A 26,268-nucleotide genomic window follows, 5' to 3' on the forward strand; every position below is an offset into this window, starting at 1 on the left:
TGAAAGCTGCTTAAGCGGGTTAAATAGAGACCCAGAAGCTGTGCAAAGTAAACACAATCTACACAACTCAATGCATATTTTTCATGCAACAGTAGTTTGAACCATTTCAATTACACTTACAAGTTGTGATTTGGAGGAAGAAGAAGCTGGTCCAAATAAAATATGCACTGACAAAATGCCCTGTCAACGTCTGACAAAGCCCTGACTATGTATAGCCTTTGGTTCTGATCCTCCTTTAATAATAATCAGCCAGCAATTCCTGCGATGCAGGTAGCTGCAGCAGTCATCAGTAAAATGACAGTAGCACAGCACAAGGCTGAGTCTATACTGTGGTACTGTTGTGAAGATAACTTTAACCATTAATTCTTCACAGCCTTGTCTTTAGGCAGTAAAGAAGTGTAGATCACAGCATTTTTGTAATATGATGCAATCCGCTACAGTGTTTGAAGGAAGGGGTTCAAGTTTTCCTGCATAAGCACACACAACAAGTGGGACATCAAGATGAAATGACTCAAGATCCATTTGGAGGACAAATCGTATTAACAACTCTTGAGTTGACTCTTTTTTTTTAAAGTCCATAACTTTATATGAGGTGCGCTTTTAAAACTGGATGTTTCCATCAACTAAGAGCTGTGTTACACACTGCATGAAAGGTAATTTTCAAAATCCAGTGACTGCAAGCACACATGAGGTATGCCATTTGGGACAGGGCCTGAGTCCACCCTTATGTGCTGTAATTTTGAATTGAGGTCAACTGCGTAGATCACCTCCATGTGGGCTTCATGTATCAAAGGTACATTGCAGCTGCACAGGGAGGGAGTACTTGTAAGCATTCTTCTAAAAGTTAAAATGATGAATGGGTCAACCTACAGGCTTATGGATTTAACAGACACATGCACGCAGTGGCTATTGTAAGTCTCAAAGACTGCAAGTACACATGTACCATTTTATGACAAGGCCATTGTTCTCTTTCTGAAGTGCCCTTTCTGGTGGATTTAACCCATTTAGAAGATTCCAAGAAAGCTCCAAGTGTCTCACAACTACAGTGGCATTTATAACTACATACAGTTAACTACAGTTATATTTTTTCTTACTTGACTTGAACACATAATAATCACTGCATTAAAGTGTTAGTTCAACCCAAAAATGAAAATTGTATTAATAATTGCACTTGTTAATTATTATTGCATTATTAATTTGCACAGTGTTCGTGAACTGACGCCCTATTCTGACACGAAGGAGAGGAAACTGTTAATAAAGTCATTTATGTTTTATGTGCTCAGAAAGGATTTCGCAGCTTGATAATTGAACCACTGAATGGATTCAGTCCATTCTGAGGATGTTTTCTGGTGGCTTTCTGAATGAGTCAGGACTGTTGCTGTTTTTGGAAGACCAGGGAGCTCTCAGTGTTCACATAAAATATCTTAATTGATTGATTACAGGTTTTTCTCAGTGGCTTTGCTGCATTTCTCACAACACTATTTACATTTGCACACCAGTTAATGCATTTCTCAAAACAATTAGTCATTTGTGCACATCATAGTAGCAGTTTCTCATTCCTAACAACAAATTGCGAATGCTTTTGGACATGCATCAACTGCTTTCATACAACTCTCTGCTCTTTATATCATTATCATTTGCTTATGTCATGTCAGTCAAAATGAACTAAACCTGTGAATGCTGAATAGTCATTCCATATAAACCTAACAGTCCTCATTTCATTACTTGAGTCATTACATACAAAATGTTGAACTAGCTGTCAAAATCTGTCAAGCTAAATTTATTAAAATCTTTTTTTCCAGAAAATTTATTCTAAATTGAACAGTTTCATGATTGATTTACAGACCTGTGTATGTTGTAGGTTCAGTTCCAATATGTACTGCAATATTGTTTACAGTTGTGCACAGCTCTACCCAAAGGAAGCTTATGTTTGTTGTAAATAAGGGTGGATTTATTCTTTTGCACAATGCTGTGAATAAATTAGAATTGCAAAGAGCAAATGCAGTAAACATGTGAAACACACATATTCAGTGTCTTGTACTCAGATACCTCACTAAATGCAGTGATGTCTAACTTTACTGTAGTTTTTAAATGGCTGTGCAAATAGTATACAGTGCTGTCTTGAGCATTTTCAGCAAGTGTCTCCAAAATCTGACATTTTATAGGAAAAAATGTAGAATAAACTGTCATAATGACAACATGACGAAGACATTTGACTATCTTGTTCATAAACAATGGTGTCAGGACTGTTCATCTTGATGACATTAGCCGCGTTTCCACTATCGCGCCTAAAGTGAGCGAGCCAGGGCGAGCCAAGGCCAGTCGCGTTTCCACTATCACTTCCGGGGCGTAATCGGGCCAAAGCGGGGCTTCCTTGGGGCCAGCGTTCGGCCTTTTTCGGCCCGCCGAATACCTTGGGCCAAGGAGGGCCAACTGGGGCTTCGGGGCGGGGTTACGTACAAAGGCGGAGTTTTTGCTGTCAGGCCTTACACCAACAGACCACAAACAGTAAAAAAGCAATCGCTTCGGTGTTCTCCATCTTCCAGCTCTCGTAGTGATGCCAGGTTGTGTTTGTGGTTATAATTTGAGTTTTTTGTTCCCGCTGAAGTGGGTGGGTTGTGTGACGGGTTGTGTGAAGTTTGATTCGGGGGACGTTCTGGGGGCGGTGTTTGCGTGACGCGCTGCGAGCAACTAGCCCGACAGTGGAAACGTGACATGATTTCGGCCTCATTTCTCAACCTCCCGGGCTATTGGCCCAGCCTGGCCCGATTAAAGCCCTGGCTCGCACTGGCCCGATAGTGGAAATGCGGCTACTGACTCTTTCATTGACATCAATACTTGCTTTTGAGGAATGAGCTCTCCATTTTGAGCAAGTGACACGCTTTTGCAGGTTTTGCAGTTGGTACTAATTGTTTTGAGAAATGCATTAACTGTTGTGCAAATGTAAACAGTGTTGTGAGAAATGCACCAAAGCCGCTGAGAAAAACTGTATTTACATATTTTTCATGTATTGGGGGATCTAACACTTTATCAAGGTGCATGAATGCAGAAATGCACAGTACTCTTGCAATGCATTGGCCAAGCATTTGCTGGCCTTTGAAGTAAACATGCTAGCATGCCAAGCATGCTTATTGAAAGTTAGCAGCGTGCTCTCACCGTGAGTCTTTTTTCGGGGTTGACCTCGATCATGCCTCGCAGCAGAGCCTGGCAGTCGGGTGGGATGAAATGGGGCATGTGGAAGACGCCACTTTTCACCTTCTCCAGCAGCTGGCGTAGGTTATCGTGATCGAAGGGCAGCGCGCCCTGTGGACAGCAGACAGGAGGACACAGTTACAGACAGGAGTGACATGCACGGAGAGATTCACTTATTTGCTAAACAGCCTTTAAGCTAAAAATCAGAAGCGGCCCTACTAAAAAAAAAACCCAGCTTAAACCAGCCTAAGCTGGTTGGCTGGTTTTAGCTGGTCAACCAGGCAGGTTTTAGAGGGGTTTTGGCCACTTCCAGGCTGGTTTCCAGCCATTTCCAGCCTGATCTTAGCTGGTCAGACTGGAAAATGACCAGCTAAAACCAACTAAACCCAGCTTGACCAGCCTGGTTTAAGCTGGACATAGTTGGTTCTGGCTGGGCTTCCAAGCAGGCTAAGCTGGTCAAGCTGGTTTTAGCTGGTCATCTCCCAGCCTGACCAGCTAAGACCAGGCTGGAAATGGCTGGAAACGAGCCTGGAAGTGGCCAAAACCCCTCTAAAACCAGCCTGGTTGACCAGCTAAAACCAGCCAACCAGCCTAGGCTGGTTTAGGCTGTTTTTTTCAGTAGGGAGGTGATAAGTGGAGGAGGTCAAATGTGCTCCTATGAGCTCTGCCAAAAGTGGATTTCCTCACCACTAGCAGAGCGAAGAGAATGACTCCACAGCTCCACACGTCAGCCCGTCTACCGTCATATTTCTCACCCTGCAGATTTAAGAGGCCAAAGACAGTGAGGTCAGTGGAACACTATTAGACAATCATGCTCTAAAACATGCGGATTACTTTTTGTATCTATGGACTTACCCTGATCACCTCTGGACATGCGTAATGAGGAGATCTGCGAATAAAAACAGCACAGAAGGGTGTGAGGCAGTAAAGCGTGTTTAAAAGAACAACATTTACAAATAGTAGAAAAACTCTGCCATTTATTTAGATGAACACTAAGAAATGCCAATGCCAACTGATCTACTAAATAAGTTTGTTCTGGTTCCAAATTAGTCAAAACTAAGCCACTATGACCACTAAACATCAGGCTGCTCTATGCTCATGTGCTAAACATGCTAGCAACATGCTACAAACTGACATGCGGAAACAAAACAATCAATCTATCCATCCATAAATCTATCTCTCCTTCCATCTATCCATCATTCCTTCCTTCCTTCCTTCCTTCCTTCCATCCATCCTTATTTCCTTCTATCCTTATTTCTATCTATCTATCTATCTATCTATCTATCTATCTATCTATCTATCTATCTATCTATCTATCTATCTATCTATCTATCTATCTATCTGTCTATCTGTCTATCTATCTATCTATCTATCTATCTATCTATCTATCTATCTATCTATCTATTTATGCATCTATCTCTTCTTCCTTCCTTCCAACCATCCATCCATCATTCCATCTATCCATCCATCCTTCCTTCCTTCCTTCCTTCCTTCCTTTCTTCCTTCCTTCCTTCCTTCCTTTCATCCATCCATCCTTCCTTATTTCCTTCCTTTCTTTCTTCCATCCTTCCTTCCTTCCTTCCTTCCTTCCTTCCTTCTTTTCTTCCATCCACCCTTCCTTATTTCCTTCCATCCTTCCATCCATCCATCCATCCATCCATCCATCCATCCATCCATCCATCCATCCATCCATCCATCCATCTATCTATCTATCTATCTATCTATCTATCTATCTATCTATCTATCTATCTATCTATCTATCTATCTATCTATCTATCTATCTATCTATCTATCTATCTATCTATCTATCTATTCATCCATACATCCATCATTCTTTCTTTCTTTCTTTCTTTCTTTCTTTCTTTCACCCTCCCTTCCTCCCTTCCTTCCTTCCTTGCTTCCTTCCTTCCTTCCTTCCTTCCTTCCTTCCTTCCTTCCTTCCTTCCATCCATCCATCCATCCATCCATCCATCCATCCATCCATCCATCCATCCATCCATCCTATCTATCTATCTATCTATCTATCTATCTATCTATCTATCTATCTATCTATCTATCTATCTATCTATCTATCTATCTATCTATCTATCTATCTATCTATCTCTCCTTCCTTTCTTCCTTCCATCCATCCATCCATCCATCATTCCATCTATCCATCCATCCTTCCTTCCATCCTTCCTTCATTCTTTCCTTCCTTCCTCCTTTCTTCCTTCCTTCCTTCCTTCTTTCCTTCCTTCCTTCCTTACTTCCTTCCTTCCTTCCTTCCTTCCTTCCATCCATCCATCCTTCCTTCCTTATTTCCTTCCTTCCTTCCTCCCTTCCTTCATTCCTTCCTTCCTTCCTTCCTTTCTTCCTTCCTTCCTTCCTTCCATCCATCCATCCATCCATCCATCCATCCATCCATCCATCCATCCATCCATCCATCCATCCATCCATCCATCCATCCATCCATCTATCTATCTATCTATCTATCTATCTATCTATCTATCTATCTATCTATCTATCTATCTATCTATCTATCTATCTATCTATCTATCTATCTATCTATGCATCTATCTCTCCTTCCTTCCTTCCTTCCTTCCATCCATCCATCATTCCATCTATCCATCCATCCTTCCTTCCTTCTTTCCTTCCTTCCTTCCTTCCTTCCTTCCTTCCTTCCTTCCTTCCTTCCTTCCTTCCTCCCTTCCTCCTTTTTTCCTTCCTTCCTTCTTTCCTTCCTTCCTTCCTTCCTCCCTTCCTCCTTTTTTCCTTCCTTCCTTCTTTCCTTCCTTCCTTCCTTCCTTCCTTCCATCCATCCATCCATCCTTCCTTCCTTCCTTCCTTCCTTCCTTCCTTCCTTCCATCCATCCTTCCTTCCTTATTTCCTTCCTTCCTTCTAGGAGAACCGCTTTTTAGTCACTGGTTCATGTTTAGTCACTGGTTCATGTTTAGTCACTGGTTCATGTTCAAACCATGAAGTTCTTAGTATAAAGAACATTTCAATGATCTATAAATACTTTTCCTCTCTAAAGGACCTTTTGAGCAAAGGAAATGTTTCATTGATGTTCAATTTTTTTCATGGAATCATCAAATGCCAATAAACAACCTTTAAGTTTAAGTGCATTAGTGATCATATTCTGATATTTTGTACAATATGGCAGAATGACACTTCCATGTCCAGTACTCACCCACAGCTTGTCTCCAGCAGACTGTCTCCCACCTGTAGTGAAGCCATGCCGAAGTCTGCAATCCTGATATTGTTCCTCTCATCCAGCAGGAGGTTTTCTGGCTTCAGGTCTCTATGACTACAAGAGCACAGAGGACGTTTTATCCTAGCTGTCAAGTTATGCTACCATCTCTGTATTCGAATGGTTCTGGTGTTGAGGTTAGGGATTGGGGTAGGTTAGGACGATATTACAGCCTCATATAACATCTAAATTTTTGCTATTAGCACAATCAAATAGGAAGCATATTTCATCATCAAAATGGGCTACCTACTTTTTGAATGGGAGGTGGGAAAATCTGACAGCTCTGAACATGTCAATCACCCTCCACAGAAAAAAAAACATACTTTGGAAGAAATACAGCTACAAATGTCAAAACATGACGTTTTGAGAGTGCACGGCATACACCTTTCTGTCCAACTTAAAGGGATATTTTCCTCAAAAATATAAATGTACTCTCCCCCAATAGGTTCTAAAGCTTTATGAATTTCTTTCTTTTGTTGAACACTGAAGAACATCTTTTGAAGAAAGCTGAAAACCTGTAACCATTGACTTCCATACACTGTAAAACAATGCTGGGTTCCACACAATCGATTTGTTTTGGGACAACATGAAGGAATCAAGTTAACTTATTATTCATTCATTCATTCATTCATTCATTCATTCATTCATTCATTCATTTTCGTTTCAGCTTAGTCCCTTTATTAATCTGGGTTCGCCACAGCGGAATGAACCGCCCACTTATCCAGCATATGTTTTACCCAGTGGATGCCCTTCCAGCTGCAACCTATCACTGGGAAACATCCATATACACTCATTCACACACATACGGACAATTTAGCTTACCCAATTCTCACCTATACCGCATTGTCTTTTCGGAATGCGGAGCACCCAGAGGAAACCCACGCAAACACGGGGAGAACATGCAAGATAACTTATTAGTTTTTACAAATTTAAGTGGATTGAACATGAAACAATTAAGTTGGTCCAAAAAACCCCCTCAGGAACTGTGTTGTATCAGCTCATTTTAAATAAGTATTTGAAGAAACAGCAAATGTCATTTTTTAAATTTTGAGGAAAAACAAATACAATAGAAGTCAATGGTTACAGATTTCCAGCTTTTATCGAAGCATCTTCTTTTTGTGTTCGAAACTCATAAAGGTTTAAAACAAGTAAAGGGCGAGGAAATCATAAAGATTTTTCCTTTTTGGGTGTACTGTCGCTTTAAAGACAACAGCTGGAAGATATGAAAATATGAGTGCCTAGATCAGGGGTCACCAAACTTGTTCCTTGAGGGCCGGTGTCCTGCAGATTTTAGCTCCAACCCTAATCAAACACACCTGAACAAGCTGATCAAATTTTTACTAGGTATACTACTAGGTAAACACCCAAGCAGGTGTGTTGTGGCAAGTTGGAGCTAAACCCTGGAGGGACACTGGCCCTCCAGGACCGAGATTGGTGACCCCTGGCCTAGATAATCCCTTTTCTTCAAAGCATAATTTGTAACAAAAGAAAGTAAAAGAACATTTTTTTCTTCAAAATCATGTAAATATTAGAACAGTTTAAGGACAAATAAGGTCTCATAGCTTGGGACAAAAGACCAAATGCAAATACTATTGTCACCATATTCATATACAACTGAAAACCTATTCAAAACAACCACCAACAAATGCTGTATTTTGCTGTATATTATTTCAGCTTCTAGTGCAGTATCTTTGAGAATATGTGGCTGGCAGTCATACATTGAGTGTTAACTTAAACATTTAAGTTAATTCAATGAGGAGACCACATTTGGTCAACTCAATTAATTGAGCTGTCGATTTCCTATTACTCAAACGAACTGAGGGAATCACTTTCCTCAAATCATTTGAGTGGTCTTAACTCATTAGGGTTTACAGTGTAGTAGACTGTCTGCTTAATATCTGCTGATACTGCTCCTTCAACAGACATTTAACTGACTTTAAGAAACTTTACACGTGCATGTCAACTTACACTAACCATAACCCTAATCCTAACCTAACAGTCTACTTATAATGTAATGAGAATTAGTTGGTGTGTAGATGCGATGTTACTTAAATTCAACAAAATGCGCTAAATGGACCATCAAAGTAAAGTAATACCAGTGGGGGTATATGTTTGAACTGCAATAATAAACAGAAAGTTTAATTAGCATAATAATATAACACATAATATAATAACACCATTCAATTGAGTGTAAATTAAATCAGGTTACGCCAATGTTTTTGTGTATTATCCTATATGAATATAAATTCATTCTTTCATTATATTTCATTAAAAATTACCCATTATCATTATTATAAAGAATTTAAATTTAACATTTAAAAACTAAACATTATGTGTCTTTAACATATATTATATATCATAGAAATGTCATGTTAATTATATCATGTTACAGTTTTTCTCAATCAGAAATTTGCAAAACAGTACGTGCATTTCTCAAAACAGCGCTTACAAATAGCAAATCAGCATGGATTACCTGCAAAAGCCAGTGTCTTGCACAAAAGCCTTAGTTCATCTCTCAGAACTAAATTTCTGTCAGTGAATGTGTCAGTGTCATCGGAATGACAAGTCCTGCTGTCATTGTCTATGGATACGACAGTCAAATTACTTACTCCGTAGGGCTGTTCTGATGTAAACTATGGCTAATTTTTTTTGCTGTTTGTACTGTAAGATCTTGTCATTGTGTTACAGAAAGGAAAAGACAGCACTGCATAACACAAATAAAAAACAAAACAAATGTAAACATAGGGCAATCTCCTTTCAGATACACCTTTATTAGAAAAAGCCAAGATTAACCTGTGAGAAATTTACCAGTTCTAGACACATGTAGAACAAAAAGTCTCATGGAAATGCTTAGAAATATGCACAAAATATTATGACAACTTATGAAGTTTAATTTTAAGTGAAGTTTCATAAACTAATTTCGAGAGGAGCACGTGATATGATTGAGCACGTCTGGCCACTCCTCTGTAATCAGTAACAATCCAATCAGAGTGATCCTAGTTTACTATAAATGGATTATTTTCTCCCTACTGCTCTATCTTCGTTTGGAAGAATCCCCCCTTCCACCCCATCTCCTCCTTTTCCTCCCTTTTCTAAAGGGGGAGCTCTCGAGACCTACCTGATCTCGGATCTCCTGATATGCTTATCGACCAGGCGGGAGCCCTGGGCTCAAATAGCTCCGAGCTCAGGGTTCTCTCCCGGGACAGCATGCCAAACCTGCTTTATACGCCAAGCATATCTAAGTGGGAACTCTTGAAACTAATTTCGAGAGGAGCCCGTGCTCATGATTGACCCAGCTGGCACACATTAGCTAATCATGATCCTCCAATCAAAGGATCCCAAGTCACTATATATATATATCCTCATTTACATCTACAGCTATCTTCGTTGAAAGAAACCCCCCTCTTCCCCTTCTTCCAATTTTAACCAGAATGGGTGGCACGGTGGCCCAGTGACTAGCACTGTTGCCTCACAGCAAGAATACCAATGGCGTTAGGTCCTCGCTGGGCCATCTGGTATTTCTCTGCGGAGTTTGCATGTTCTCTCCGCGTAGGTTTCCCCCGGGTTCCCCGGTTTCCTCCCACCATTCAAATGTGCTCTATATTATAGATAAAATAATAGACCTAAATCTTTTTTCTAATGTCTTACTCTCAGGAAATTTGCCTTGGCCTCAGCAGAGGAGGAGTTTGAGATCAACCTGAGCTCAGGGGAGAGCCCTGGGCCCGAGGATCCCTTGAGCTTAGGGCTCTCTCCCGTCACAGCATGCAAGTGTGAACTCTTGAAATTCAGCTATTTTGCATGTAAAGACTTATGCCATGAACAAAGGATTAAATGGTGTGAGGGGTGAGACTGTTCAATAGAGACCAAAATAATACATTTTGATTAACATTAATATCAATCGATATCAATCAATGATTAACAATTGATAATGTAGGAAACATCAGAGAACTGCACATAATCATTTGCATGGATGTACGCAAGCATTTCCAACTTGTTCAAAGGAATGGAAACTGCTTTTCTGATGTGCACAAGTGACACAGTGATGTGAAGATTCATTATTAGATTCAAAGATTGAAAGAATTTCAATTCTGATCTGAGAAATGGACCAAAGCGACAGAGAAAAACTGTAATTTAACAAGCATAAACGATGTAGTTTGTACATATGAAAGTCCAGTTTTTTAGGGAATCAAAAATTATATAGAACATATAAAAATCATACTGGTTTAACATGTATAAATCGTGTTTAATAAACAACAGAAAAATAATCAACTTTAATAATATTTGCAGTCAATGTACGTTTTTTTTTAGCATACACACACTTAATCATATGCAATGTGAGGGCTTCTTATGAAATAAAACAAAAACAATATATCAAATGACCTTTTGACCTCAGAAGCTTGTTATGTAATATTTGTTATATTTATTGGTTTACTTCAGATTTGTGTGATATGCAGATTTGTGTCTCACCATATGGAGTGACTGTGGCAAAAGTCCAACGCCGATATGATTTGTCTGAAGAACTTCCGCGCCTCTTTAGGCGTCAGTCTGCCCTTCTTCACCAAATAATCGAACAGCTCTCCTCCAGAAACATGCTCCAGCACCAGATATCTGCATCAACACAGCAGTGTCAGGCTATGCATTAACATTCCAAGAACAGACTAGTGAAAAGCAGGCAGGACGGTGTGTCTTTAATTAAGCCTGTTTGTGCATGTGTTACAACTCACAGGTATTTGTTATTCTCATAAACGTCGTGGAGTTTCAAAACATGTGGATGTTCGATCAGTTTTAAAATGGCAATTTCTCTCTCCACCTGGTTGGATGAGAAAAAAAAGTTTCATAGAAATCACTTGCTTTTAAATATAAATGCTATAATATTACATGATTTAAAAAAACAAATATACATACAGCTGAAGGCAAAATTATTAATATTATTATCAACCCAGGCTTATTCTGATTACGTACCCCTATATACATTTCTGGAGAGAGCAAAATACGTCCCAGGAGCTATGTTTTTTTGCAGTTTTTGATTTAGTGAATCTGCCAGAGGCCGCTGTGTAGGCTTTTGAGATCTCAAATATCTCTCACGAGTGCCATTCACACCTGCTCCTCTCACATAAATCCACCAGAGGCCGCTGTTGACTAACTCACTGACTGACTGACAAATCGACCGACCCTCCCCATTCCCTAAACCCAACCAATAGTATTTTGAAAAGCAATGGTTGACCCTCCCACCAACTTCCCTAAATCCAACCGCAGTGTTTCTGGAAAAGCAATCCAGAAAAAGAAAAGCCCCTTAATTTTGACCATGTTTTCAGATTTTACCACATTCTCACCCTGTTATTTACTTGTTTATTTTATTTTTCGGCTTCTGTTTTTGTCTTCCCTGCTATCTGGAACCGTTCTTCACTCGAACCCCATCACCGTGGTCAACTCCACTCTGCATCTCAAGTCCACCAACGTACATGTCGCGCTACCAGACAAACTGGTAACAGCGGAAAAGCCGTCCACATGCAGGTAAGCGGTCAGCTGGTTAGCAAGAAAAGGAGAAGCATCATACCACCCCGTAGAGTTCGTTTTAAAGATGAAATGCAGCCATACGCATCTCCGGCTACATAATTCGTGATCTCCAGAAACGTATATAGGGCTACGTTTTCAGAATGAGCCTATGTTGCTTATTATTTATAAATTAGTCAGTTTGGCTAATATATTAGTCATTAAAATTTTGTTACTAAATCTTTTGTTTAAAAATATTTTGCAAAAAAAAAAAAAACTCTCTTCCAAATAAAACCTTGGAAATAATTAAAAAAAAATAATTAAAATTTCAAAAGTGGGATAATAATTTTGACTTCAACTTTATATATTTAACAATTTTTTTAGTTGACAAAAAAATAAAAAATAAAAAAAGCTATATATATATATATATATATATATATATATATATATATATATATATATATATATATATATATATATATATACAGTTGAAGTCAGAATTATTTTGCCCCAATTTCTGTTTAGTGGAGAGACCTTAAAATGGTTTTTATAAAATTAAAAACTGCTTTTATTCTAGCCGAAATAAAACAAATAAGACTTTCACCAGTAGAAAAAAATATTATCAGACATGCTGTGAAAATGTCCTTGCTCTGGTAAACATCATTTGGGAAATATTTAAAAAAGAAAAATTTTAAAGGGGAGCTAATAATTCTGACTTTATCTGTATATATATATATATATATATATATATATATATATATATATATATATATATATATATGTGTGTGTGTGTACACACATTTAATCTTTTTATAAACATTTAATCAATTAAAATGAACAATTAAATCTTTAACATGTCAAAGAAAAGCATATGACGTATATATTTTTAATATAACATATAGGAATATGCAGGGGCGTAGTGGACATTTTAAAAGTGAGGGGGACAGCTGAATGAGATCCAAATACTTGTTTCTAAATGGTCTGGCTCTAAAAGTTAGGGGGACATATGCCCCCGTCCCCTCCGCTTGCTACACCCCTGGGAATATGTTATCATGCATTAAAGCTGTTTTACCATCACAGGAGAAACATAATACTTTTAAAAGCTAATCAAATTTTGAATGCTAATTTCAATACTTATCAACTGTGACAACTTGAAGCTTATTATTCAGTATTTACCTTCATCAACACAGATTCTGAGAGTTTTTCTCTGTTGACTATTTTGATGGCTACTTTTTGGCCAGTGATGCAGTGAATCCCGAGCTTCACCAGACCTACAGACACCGCAGACATTCACAAGGCAATTGATCAGCGATAAATGCTTTTAAAACAGACTATTGCATGAAGTTAAACGCATAAACCGCATCTCCTTACCTGTCTGGCCTTTCCCAAGAGTCTTTTCCAGCCGATACGGCCCCACATACTGAGCTGCCTGGGTCACTGACAGTTCCTTAGACATCCTGACTCCTGCTAAACGCGCTACAGCCTGCAATATCACCACAGCCCGCCGATTCTGAGGTAAGTTTTAATAAAATAATCTCTCAAGGGTCTGCAATAACCCGGAAATATATCCATGTTGAGCTCGGGGTTCCCTAAAAGCTGTCATACGGGCCCGTTTTGTCTTTCAGATGACAGGAAAGACATTAATAGCAGTCGCTCTTCTCAATCGGTCAGACTTTTCATTCAGCACACAGGCACTGTGCAGGACGCGGTGTTTCTAGATGCATCTACCATAATGTCATGACAAACTCCTCCTAACTAGTGTTTATAAGTGAACGCACACGCGTACGCCTTCAGGCCTGGATCACAGGTAAAACTGACACAATCTTAATATATTAAACAAACAGGTAAGAAAATTTCCGCTTCATATCCGCTTGTGTGTCAGTGTGAGGAGATGCTCTGCTATCATCCAGGTCTGCTTCATCTGCTGCTGCTGCTGCTGCTGATGCTGAGCTCCATCCTTCCGCACGCAGCGCCGCATCCTCATCCGTCTTTCCCCGCGTCCTCTCCCGCCGGTCCCGCATCCGCCGGACGCAGATCTGACAGGGGGGTTTTGGTGGTGATTTACAGGCTGCGCAGTGCTCGCTGGGGTCTTGCGCGTCTTGGTAGTTATTTCTGCGTTGTAAAGCGTTATTTTCTTCTCCGTTGTGGTTCCTCTCGCATCAGCATCCGGGTTCCACACCCTCCTCCTGCTTCTCCTCATCATCATCATCAGCCCTCCCTCCTCATCACTGCACCTCTCGCCACCGCCATGCCGTCAGATGGTGATACACCAGCATACTCGGTGGCACTGAACGAGTATACAGTTGAAGTCAAAATTATTCGCCCTCATGTGATTTAAAAAAAAAAATTCCCAATTTAACAGAGCAAGGAATTTTTTTACAGTATTTCCTATAATATTTTTTCTTCTGGAGAAAGTCTAATTAGTTTTATTTCAGCTAGAATAAAAGCAGTTTTAAATAAGAAAAACCCCAACATTTTATGGACAATATTATTAGTCAATACAAGGTCAATATTAGGCGGTTCATTCCGCTGTGGCGACCTGAGATTAATGAAGGGACTGAGCCTAAAAGAAAATGAATGAATGAATGAATAAAGGTCAAAATTATTAGAAATATTTTAAGTTAAAATTACTCATACGGTTAATTTGATTCAACCTAAAAAATGAAGACAATCATTATTTTTTTTATTCTCACACTCCAGACATATTTTTCTACATTTTATTTATTTATTTATTTATTTATTTATTTGTTTGTTTGTTTGTTTGTTTTGTGGGAGATTTAGCATTTCCTTCTGTCAAAATTTCAATGCACATAATAGTTTGGAATTTTTGGATCGCAATTTATTTGAATGTTTTTGTTTATATTTTGTTTCTGTTTATTTGAATGTCGTTTAAATCAATAAAACTAAAACCCATGTTTTTTATTCACTGAAATAAATAAAATATTATTTTAAAGAAAGACATATTAAATAAAAACTCATACTCGTTTTATTTCAGATAGTTCATTTAAAAGTTAATAATAATTTAATATATTTAAATAACTAAAAAATAAAAAAATCACTCTTAATAATTATCAAATTAAATATTAAAATATTCACAGCAAGAAGGTCGCTGGTTTGAGTATCGGCGGGCGTTTCTGTATTGAGTTTGCATGTTCTCCCTGCGTTGGCGTGGGTTTCCTCCGGGTGCTCCGGTTTCCCCCACAGTCCAAAGAGATGTGGTATAGGTGAATTGAACAAACCAAATTGGCTGTAGTGTGTGGGTGTGAATGCAAGAGGGTATGGGTTTTTCCCAGTGCTGGGTTGTGGCTGGAAGGGCATCGCTGCATAAAACACATGCTGGATAAGTTGGCAGTTCATTAATAAAGGGACTAAGCCGAAGGAAAAGGAAGGAATGAATGAATGAATGAATATTAAAATATTAATTTGTGTCTTGTTCTTACAGTTTTCTGTTACAACTCTCAAACATAAACCCCATTCAATACGTATCCATCATGAATGTCCTATATCTGCCAGTACCATCAAAACAAAAAAAAAATTTGTGTGTGCATGTGTGTATGCACAGCTAATTAATATGTGATGAAAAATATGACAGCGCTTTTGTCAACTGCATAATCTGCAGAAGGTGCTGACAGTCTGTTACTGTGTCTACAGTCTGCCTCACTACAAAAAACACAACAACTTGGCATAAGATATCAAGCAGACCACTGTAATTAAAGCCAAATCAATCACTGCGTTCATTATCATCAAGTCATGTATGTAGTCAGCACAGCTATGTAGAGTTTTAAATATGAATGCAATTGATATGTTTAAATCTGATGGACTTATGAAAAATAAAGGATAAAGAAAGAAAGGCAGTGATTTCCACTGACCGTTTTTTAACATTTTCGGATTTCACCGCATTGGAAATCATCATAGTTGAGTAAACTGATTTACATACACTGATTGTGTAATGCTTTTTGTAAATTACACAGTATTTTACTGTAATATGAACTGAATTTTACTACAGAACAGTTACTGTATACTTTACATACAGTATGTTACTGTACTTTAAAGTTGCATTGTGAAAATGACTGTATATTTTACTGAAAAGATATACAATACTGTAAATATATACAAATATATACAGCTAGTTTAATGGTGCTGTACATGTAAATACAGTATTTTAGCTGTAATTAATTTATAGTAAGTTACTTACAAACTGAACTGTAATATGAACTGTATTTTACTGTAGAAGAGTAATGCGGTATGTTACTGTATTGACTGTACTGAGAAATTACTGTATATTTTACAGTAACAATATACAATACTCAGGGGCGGAGCGGACATTTTAAAAGTGTGGGGGAGGGGGGGTGGGGGGGGGGGGGGCTGTATGAGATCATGCGTTTGTATAATTATTAGTCACCAGTTTCTAAGTGGTCTGTAAAATGGTCTCTAAAAGTGAGGGGGGCGTATCCCCCCCGTCTGCTACGCCCTGACAATACTGTAAATACATGATGTTTAGTAGTTGTGAATGACACTAAGTGCTTTATATAAACCATTTCAATGTGGTCATGTCATTGGCCCATAAACATTTCCTGCTCGATGTTAAACTATTTCATAACTGTAACAAGAGAAAATTTAACCATAACTTAATATAAAAACAGCTATCATAATATTATTTATCAATATGTGACTCTTTTTGCATTCTCGGAAGCTATAATTAAAAATACAAAACAGGAAAAATGTCGGAACCATTGTTTTTGTTAAATATATAACACTGTCACCTCACCGCAAGAAAGTCTCTGGTTCGAGCCTCGAATGGGTCAGTTGGCATTTCTGTGTGGTAAATAATCGTTATACAACTTACTTGCCTAATTACCCTAACCAGCCTAGTTAACCTAATTAGCCTAGTTAAGCCTTTTAATGTCACTTTAAGCTGTATAGAAGTGTCTTGAAAAATATCTAGTCAAATATTATTTACTGTCATCATGATAAAATTAATCAGTTATTAGAAATGAGTTATAAAACTATTATGTTTAGAAATGTGCTGAAAAAATCTGCTCTCTTTTAAAAATTGAGGAAAAAAATAAACAGGGGGGCTAATAGTTCTGACTTCAACTCTATGAGGATTGTGTAAATTATGGTTGTGTTTTTATCTGAGTAAAATGGCATGATGTGTAGATCTTAGTAATGGTGTTAAACACTATGAATTAATTAAATAATACTTTAGTTGGCATTTCTTTTACAGTTTCTACCAAAAATTCTGGAAACCACAGCTGCTATTTTTTTACTGTAAATTGTATTGATTGCTTTTTTACAGTGAATCACTGTATAAATTCATCATCATGGACTTGTGGCTGTAGTCAGCACAGTTAAGTATTAGTTGTGAATGTGATTGATGTATTCAAACTAGTTCTGTCAAACGATTAATCGCGATTCATCACTTCCAAAATAAAAATTCATATTTACTAAATATATTTGTGCATAGTGTATTTTTTGGTATAACTATGCATCAGTATATTGTATAAAATAATAGTTATAATTAGTCAATATTTAGATATAATACATTCATTCAATCATTTTCCTTCAGCTTAGTCTCTATTTCAGAGGTCACCACAGCGGAATGAACCACCAACTATTCCAGCATATGTTTTACGCAGCAGATGCCCTTCCGGCCGCAACCCAGTACTAGGAAACACTCATACACTTTCACATTCACACACGCATTGCAGCCTGATCTCACGAGAAAACATACGTATTTTACGTTTTGTTAGTTTAGTGGCTAATTCGTATGAGTTCAGTCATACGAAATTGTACAATTTTAAAAAGGAGGCGTGGCACCTAACCCCACCCCTAAACCCAACCGTCATTGGGGGATAAATCGTACAAAATTGTATGAATTAGATCTTACGAATTCATACGAATTAGCCACTAAATCAAAAAGTTGCGAATTGCGGTGAGATTGTGTTGCATATTCATACACTACGCCCAATTTAGTTTATTCAACTCACCTATAGCGCATGTCTTTAGACTGTGGGAGAAACCAGAGGAAACCCACGCCAACACAGGGAGAGCATGCAAACTCCACACAGAAAACTGGCAGCCGGGACTCGAACCAGCAACATTCTTGTTGTTAGGCGACAGTGCTAATTTCTGAGCCACTATGCCATCCCAGATAATACAAATTATATATAGAAATTAAATATATATCTTAACATATGTCTTTTGTATATTTTTGTATTGTATGTACAGTATGTGTGTGTGTGTATCTATACATAAACATACACAGTATGCGTGTATATATTGTGTAAAAACAAACCTTCAACTTGTATGTGATTAATTGTGGTTAATCGTTTGACAGTGCTACTTTAAATCTGATGGACTAATGTAAAATAAATGGTAAACAACGATAATAATTTATTCAAAATCAGATGAAATACATTGTGCTTTTTACAGCATCAAATCTGAATTCAGAAACAACAACAACAACACAGTTACAAATAACACAGACGACATGAGACAAGACTTTTCAGGATCTAAATAAATAAATTCCACTGCTTTCCAGCTCCTGCACCCCTTTCACTGTCCTTCGAATGGTTCAGTCCAGTGCAGAGTGAGGGAATGCAAGGACACTGGAGGACCAGAGAGGAAGGACCTGCGATAAAAATAGCAGAAGAAAATCAGAATGGACGAATCAATGCCCTCATCCAGACGCTTCTGTAATGAAACCTTCTCTACATTACACTGCAGATGCATTTCAAGGAGTATAAAAGTCAAAGTGAGCATATCCTGAAGAAGAATTGAATACAATGTGTTAATTGTACATACATGTATATCCATGTCCCCCTCAGGAGGCCGCTGTGGCTCCCTTCACACAGGCGTTGAAAGCCTCCAGCAGCTCCTTACAGGCCTCTGCTCCTTTACCCTGAACACTGAACACACACATTGGTTTTTTATCACATTGATAAGGCATGGAATAAACACTTTCTAATAAATCTATTTATTTTACTAGCATTTTTAACACACATGCTAATGTTTGTAAAACTGTTTCTTATTTTGTAAAGATTTTATATATGACTTTTAATATTTATAATCGATAACACCATGTGCATCTTATAAGATAATATAGTCTCTTAATATATAATTCTATAATATACATTTGACCTGTATATAGGGCAGCGCGGTGGCTCAGAGGTTAGCACTGTGGCCTCACAGCAAGAAGGTCGCTGGTTCGAGTCCCGGTTGGGTCAGTTGTCATTTCCGTGTGGAGTTTGCATGTTCTCCCTGTGTTGGTCTGGGTTTAGTCCGGGTGTTCCAAAGATGTGGTATAGGTGAATTGAGTAAACTAAACTGGCCATAGTGTATGTGTGTATGGGTGTTTCCAGTGTGCAGGGGGGGTGTGCAGTTTATGCTGCGCATAGAGGCGCCACACATGGGGGCGCCATTGTGGCAAAACTATTTTTGAAATTATCCAAATTAAAAGTTTCAAATAATAAAAACAAAAAAAAATGGTGTTAAAAAAATTTATTTAGCATTTTATATGCATATAATGTTGTATTTTATTAAATAAAAAATCATTCCACCCCTCTCTCCCATTTTTTATACCATATCCCATTTTCCCCCAGATTTCATACCATTTTTATGAATTTATTATGTATCATATTGATTCATCAGGCCTTTTAATAACTTCTTTTGCTCAAAACTATTTTATTTTTAGCTACAAACAAAGTTTTCCCATAACATTTTATTAAAATAGAACATTTCAGGCAGTTTGTCTCTGTTTTATAATTATTTTTAGGGGTTTTTTTCACCTTTATTATGATAGGACAGTAGAGATTTCAGACAGGAAATCATTGGGAGCAGAGAGAGGGGAAAGATCAGCAAAGGACCTTGAGCCGGGAATCAAACTTGAGTCACCGTGAACACGTCGGTGCTATATGTCAGCATGCAATACCACTAGGCTATTGGCGCCGACCTGATTGTTTTTTACACTAAACAGTTTACAGTCTTTTTTATTTCACTTAGTGAGAGGTGTTAAAGGAGTTTCAGTCAATTGTTCAGGCAAAGAAAGACCTTACACCTCTCAAAGTATGCATGTGAGAAGTAATTGCAAAGTTCTTTTGGCCTTTAGGACTCCCGTATCTATCATTTTGTTTTGACAAATGTAGTACAAAAAATCCAAAAGCAAGGCAAGTCAAGGTGCTTTAATCATTTAGTGAGGAAAATTAAATTGAGAAGAAATTTGGGGTGGGATAAGATGTAATTCTTTGCGACTTAACATGCTTAATGTAACTATACCTTTTACTACTTCATACTATTTCAGTTGTGTTCAGAACTGCGAAATGTATGTTTGAAGCATGTTGATGAGGAAATTTAATGTATTGATGGAAATATTTTGGCACTGTCACTTGCCTGTTATAAAATATAATTGGATGCGAGGGGGGGGGGGGGGGGGGGCGCAAAAGTTGACACTGTATACCAGGGGCCACCAATCTCGGTCCTGGAGGGCCGGTGTCCCTGCTGGATTTAGCTTCAACTTGCCTCAACACACCTGCCTGATTGTTTCAAGTATACCTAGTCAGACCTTGATTAGCTTGTTCAGGTGTGTTTGATTAGGGTTGGAGCTAAAATCTGCAGGACACCGGCCCTCCAGGAACAAGTTTGGTGATCCCTGCTGTATACCCATCAGTAAATGTGTAGTTGCATCCCTGGGTGTTTCCCAGTACTGGGTTGCAGCTGGAAGGGCATCTGCTGTGTAAAACATATGCTGGAGAAGTTGGCTGTGGCGACTAAGCTGAAGGAAAATGAACTGACACGATGGTTCATACATACCATATATTGGCGTTCATTATTTATTACACAGTTCGTAAACAGATAGTTCACCCAAAGATGTAAATTTACTCATTAACACCCTCAAGTGTTTCCAAACCTTTCTGAGATTTTTTTCTGTTGAATATAAAAGAAGATATTTCGCAGAAAGCTGAAAACCGGTAACCATTGCCTTCCAGTAGGAAAAACAAATGCTATGGAAGTCAGTGGTTTTTGGCTTTCTTCAAAATGTCTTCTTTTGTGTTCAGAGGACAGAAGCATGTTCAAGTGAAGGGTGAGCAGTTGATGACAATATTTTTTATTTTTGGATGAACTATGCCTTTAAGTGTTCAGTTATAGAACAAATGTAACCTCCTTTGATTAATATTATTATACAATAATTCTAAAAAATATTCTATAAACAGTTGCTGTGCTTCTGTGCTCGACTTCCATAGTGTTTGTTTTTTCCACATGTGTCAATGTTTCCAACATTCTTCAGAATATCTCCTTTTGCGTTTAACAGAGGAAGAAACTGATGACGGGTTTGGAGATATATTTTTGGGTGAACTATCCCTTTAAGAGAACATTCTGTTTGATGTTGATTAGCACCACTAAAATGTTAAGCATGTTAGTGGTATGTTTCAAAGCATTATTAAACTCCATACAGTATTGTTTAAAACTTTTTAAAAACCCAATAAATTAAATGCTTAACATATATTCTGAATTTATAATTTTACTATTTTTATTTTTATTATTTTTCTTTTTCAAAAACTAAATATAAATATATATACAGTGCCCTTTTAATGCACTTTCATGTGTTCATTTGTTACATAACGTTAATTGAGAAATGCTAATTAAGATGTTAAAGTGATCTAAAGTTCATCTGATACTAAAATGACTGCCATTTAGTCTACTCAACCTTGACTTGTTAGAGTTTGCTTTTCTTTCTTCTGTACAAGAGAAGGTATTTTGAAGAATGCTGGACACCATTGACTTTCCTAGTCTCTTTGTTTTTTTCCTATATGGTTGTCAATGGCTACTGGTTTCCAACATTCTTCAAAACATATTCTTTATATGTTAAACGGCTTACTTTTATAGGCTTTACTTTTAATAAAATGTTAACACTGCAGTGTGCGAAACGTTGGCTCAGTGTTTAGCACTGTCACCTTACAGCAAGAGGGTCACTGGTTCGAGTCCCGGCTTGGCCAGTTTGCATTTCTGTGTGGAGTTTGGATGTTCTCCTCCGGGTGCTCCGGTTTCCCCCACAGTCCAAATACATGCCTTATAAGTGAATAAGCTAAATTGGCCATAGTGTGAATGAGTGTGTCTATGGATGTTTCACAGTACTGGGTTGCAGCTGGAAGGACATCCTCTGTGTAAAACAATGCTGGATAAATTGGCGCTGTGGCAACCCCTGATGATTAAAGGGACTAAGCTGAAGGAAAATGAATGTACACTCCAGCTGCACACTGAATAAGTTTGCAGTACTTATCATGTCCACAAGATGGCGTTACGATAGAGCCAATAATAAAAATAATAAACGTAATATAATAATGCGTAACTCTTGCACACGTGTAAATTGTTAATTCTAGAGTAGATCTGCACATGACACACCTTTAGCCTCATAAATAACGCAGACGTTGCGGTACAGCACTGAAATGTGAGCCGTGAGCACCTCCACACCCTCCGTGAGTGTGTGTGTCTATTGAAAACCCTGCTATTTTTACAGCACAGATATACATTACTTAAAGTTCACTCTAAATTTGGCATCAAACAGAGACATACTGCTCTGAATGCTGTAAAACACGTGTGTATTTGTGCACAAACTATGTAACTTGTTTACTGACAAGACACTAGTTTTAAAAATGTAGTTATTTCATATGTGTAATTAGCTACTTAATCAATGTTACACACAAGAAAAAGAAATACACTGTTTCTTGCTAATTATCTTTCCAAACCTGCAAATTACACACTGTAAAGTAATTACTGTTGCCTTACAGTTTTAAGTTGAATCATATTAACCTTGAGTCAGTTTAACTTACATTACTTTAAACTGACTTAAAAAAATTAAGTTAGAAATATGCTTGGTTTAATATGCTATAATTAACATAAAACATACGCTGTCATGACTTATTGATCATATATTTTTTAGAGACTGAATCAGTAAAGAAACAGATCGTCAAATGTTCACTATATTGCATCATTGTGTGAGTGCACTGACCTCTGACCTTTTAACCTAGAAACAGAGCACTTTGCTTTGTTAACTAGCATTTGCGGAGGTTAATCATTCATGTGTGAAACCACAATGCTGGAAACCGTCTGAAATCAGAAAGTGTGGGCTGTGTCTGCAAAGGGCTGGAGATGTGCTCCTGACACATGCTTTAACTTAGCAACATGATGGCTAACATGGTGTAATTTTCCACCTCCATCATCACTTCCAAACCCTGCGCACCATGTGCTCAAGCTTCTCTCGTGTCCCATCGGTATCCAAGACACATTTAACTGGTCTTTCAGAAATTGTCATTTGCATACCACAGATTATCTTTGTTTAATGGCTTTCTAGATTAAATTGAATAAATTGGCTAATTTTTGTTTGCTTTGATTTTAAAGAAACTTTCAGTACTTGTCAATGAGTGATATTCGACATATGACAACAGTTCTGAAAATGTATTCGCTTTCTAATAGATTTCAGATAGAATTTAGTCATGCAAATACACATTTTCAGCATCATTACTCCAGTCCTGCCACATGATAGAATTCATAAACCATCCTGTATACTTAAGGGGATAGTTAACCCCCCCAAAAACATTATTTGCTCAATATTTACACTGTAAAACCCAACAGTCAACTTCATCAAATGAAATGAGTGTAGTTAACTCAGAATTTACTGAAAGTTAATTCTACTCATTTGAAAAGAGTTTTGAACTCAGTGTTGAAGGTGATGAAATACCTCATTACTTCAACTTAAATGGAGTAAGTTCACAGTACTCATATAGATTAAGTTTTAACTCAAATAGTTTGCAGCAATCGGTATCCTCAAACAGTTTGAGTTGCCTTAACTTACTGAGTTTTACAGTACTCAGTTGAGAGTTCTCTTCATTTATCGGGTTTTACTGTGCTCGAATTGCTCCGTTTACTCAAATAAATTAAGTTCACGGTACTCATAAATATTAGCTTTTTGAACTTAAATGGTTTGTTGCAATCGGTTTGCTCAAATGGTTTGAGTTACCTTAACTTATTGGGTTTTACAGCGTACTCACCTTCAAGTGGTTTTGATCTTTTATGAGTTTCTTTTTTCTGCATTACGCAAAAGAAGATATTTTGAAAAATGTTACAAACCGGTAACCATTGACTCCCATAGTAGGAAAAACAAATAAGTAAATGATTGCAGGTTTTCAACATCTTTATTTTCCAAAATATCTTGGTGTTATACAGGAGAAAGAAACTCATAAAGGTTTTGACCAAGTGAAGGGTGAGAAAATGATGACGCAATTTTCATTTTTGGGTGACCTATACCTTTAAATATGCTTAAATAATAACAGTGGATTTTACTAAGCAGGTTTTGCTGCCTGATATTTTATTTCAACTACTATAAAAAATAGGATTATTTAAATAATAAGAATTAAGAATTATTTAGTATTAAGTATTAAGTATTAAGAATAATAAAAAGAATTATTTTATTAATATAAAGTTTAAAATAATTGAAAAAGTTAAAGAATATTTATTTAATTCTATATATATATATATACAGTTGAAGTCATACAGTGATAACATTTTTTCTTCTGGAGAAAGTCTTATGTGTTTTATTTTGGCTAGAATAAAAGCAGTTTTAAATTTTTTGTATTTTTTAAATCAGCTATTAGAAATGAGTCATTAAGACTATTATGTTTAGAAATGTGTTGAAAAAATCTGCTCACTGTTAAACAGAAAATGGGAAAAAAATAAACAAGTTGCGAAAATTTCAGGGGGGCTAATAATTCTAACTTCAACTGTATATACATATATATATATATATATATATATATATATATATATATATATATATATATATATATATATATATATATATATATATATATGCAAACATTGCAATCGTCTGCACTGTCATTGAATGAGTTAAATGAACACTTGCTGAATTAAGTGTTTATTGTATTTACTATTATTATTTACTGCAAATTTTATTAAATGCTTTTTTGGTGTTTTCCCCCAATGTACAGTATCAAGCAGCACTGCTGTTTTCAACATTGATAATTTAATAAATGCTTGTTTAATCATCATATGTGAGTGATTTCTCAAGGATCACGTGACTCTGGAGGCGTAAGATGCTTTAAATTCAGCTTTGCATCACAGCAAATCAAATATATTTTAAAATATGTACAGAGCTCTAGTCAAAATTGTTATATAATTTAACAATACTGCTGTTTTATTGTCATTTTGTTAGCATGAGGGTCTTCACAGTGGTTTTGTAATCTGTATTGATGAGTTCCTTATTTAAAGCATGTACATTTCCAGAAAGAAAAAAACAGATAAACATTAAGTGTTGATTTCTGAATGTTGCATCATCGACTCACCATTTGTCCAGCTCCTCTTTGGGGAGTTTGCACTGAGCAGGAACTTCTTCTGGCATCTTTCTGTCTGTCTGTGTGTGTGACTCGTGCTGTAGTGAGCTGAGGAGAATCTGTAAGGAAGCACGCAGTGATCCTCTAATATATATAGGGTTACTTTTCAGCGTGTGGGAGGGAAGGAGGAGCAGAAACAGCCTGCAGGAGTGTCAGAGGCCAGAAGACGAATAGTAAAGGTGACCCCGAACAGGCAAAATTAACCACACTGGAATTAAACCTCAGAGAAGTTTCAAAACCGTGTGTAAAAGTCTGTTGACGAAATGTGAAACCCGTTCCACCTTTTATGATGTTCTGCATGTTTTTTTTTCTTAATTAACCTTGGAAACCCTGCAGAACATCACAAATGGTTGAACATTTTCAGGTTTTTAATATCTGCAAGGTTTCAGTTCGAACCTTGCATGTTGCAATGAATGTTTGTTTCACTGAAAAAAAATTATTCATTGAATTTACTAAATTTTTTAAGGGTAACTGGTTGCAAACAATTTATATCGGCTGAATTTAAACAAACAAATTAAAATAGTAATTCATTCATTATCTTTTCGGCTTAGTCACTTTATTAATCTGGGGTCGCCACAGCGGAATGAACCGCCAACTTATTCAGCATATGTTTTATGCAGCGGATGCCCTTCCAGCTGCAACCCATCTCTGGGAAAGTCATGGGAAATTCTAGGAAATATCCATACACTCACTCACACTCATACACTACGGACAATTTAGCCTTCCCAATTCACCTGTACTGCATGTCTTTGAACAGTGGGGGAAACCGGAGCACCCGGAGGAAACCCACACCAACATGGGGAGAACATGCAAACTCTACACAGAAATGCCAATTGGTCCAGCCGAGGCTCGAACCAGCGACCTTCTTGCGATTGTGCTACCCACTGCGCTACCGAGTTGCCCCTAAATTTATTATTGTTTAACTTAATTTGGTTGTTTAAACTCAG

The 26,268-nt window shown here is 37.4% G+C and overlaps 1 protein-coding gene and 1 long non-coding RNA gene across 2 annotated transcripts in view; both read right to left on the bottom strand.

Annotated features, from left to right (window-relative positions):
- brsk1a (BR serine/threonine kinase 1a) overlaps positions 1-14,078 on the bottom strand; it is a 38,319-nt gene extending 24,241 nt beyond the window's left edge. Inside the window, exons 1-8 of the mRNA XM_056470151.1 lie at positions 13,287-14,078; positions 13,092-13,186; positions 11,147-11,232; positions 10,890-11,030; positions 6,363-6,479; positions 4,048-4,081; positions 3,880-3,948; positions 3,157-3,303 (exon numbers count right to left, since the gene is read on the bottom strand). Of these exons, the coding sequence (XP_056326126.1) occupies positions 3,157-3,303; positions 3,880-3,948; positions 4,048-4,081; positions 6,363-6,479; positions 10,890-11,030; positions 11,147-11,232; positions 13,092-13,186; positions 13,287-13,371 (774 nt within the window). The 5' untranslated portion in view covers positions 13,372-14,078. The remainder of the gene's footprint in view (positions 1-3,156; positions 3,304-3,879; positions 3,949-4,047; positions 4,082-6,362; positions 6,480-10,889; positions 11,031-11,146; positions 11,233-13,091; positions 13,187-13,286) is intronic.
- Positions 14,079-18,291: 4,213 nt separating this feature from the next.
- Positions 18,292-25,390, bottom strand: LOC130239006 (uncharacterized). Its single transcript, XR_008838667.1, has 3 exons — positions 25,274-25,390; positions 18,723-18,826; positions 18,292-18,549 (listed from the first exon to the last, which is right to left on the bottom strand). It is a non-coding gene; the product is annotated as an uncharacterized LOC130239006 (long non-coding RNA).
- Between the last annotated feature and the right edge of the window lie 878 nt (positions 25,391-26,268).

This window comes from Danio aesculapii, chromosome 12 (genome assembly GCF_903798145.1).
Source record: "Danio aesculapii chromosome 12, fDanAes4.1, whole genome shotgun sequence".
Classification (NCBI taxonomy): Eukaryota; Metazoa; Chordata; class Actinopteri; order Cypriniformes; family Danionidae; genus Danio; species Danio aesculapii.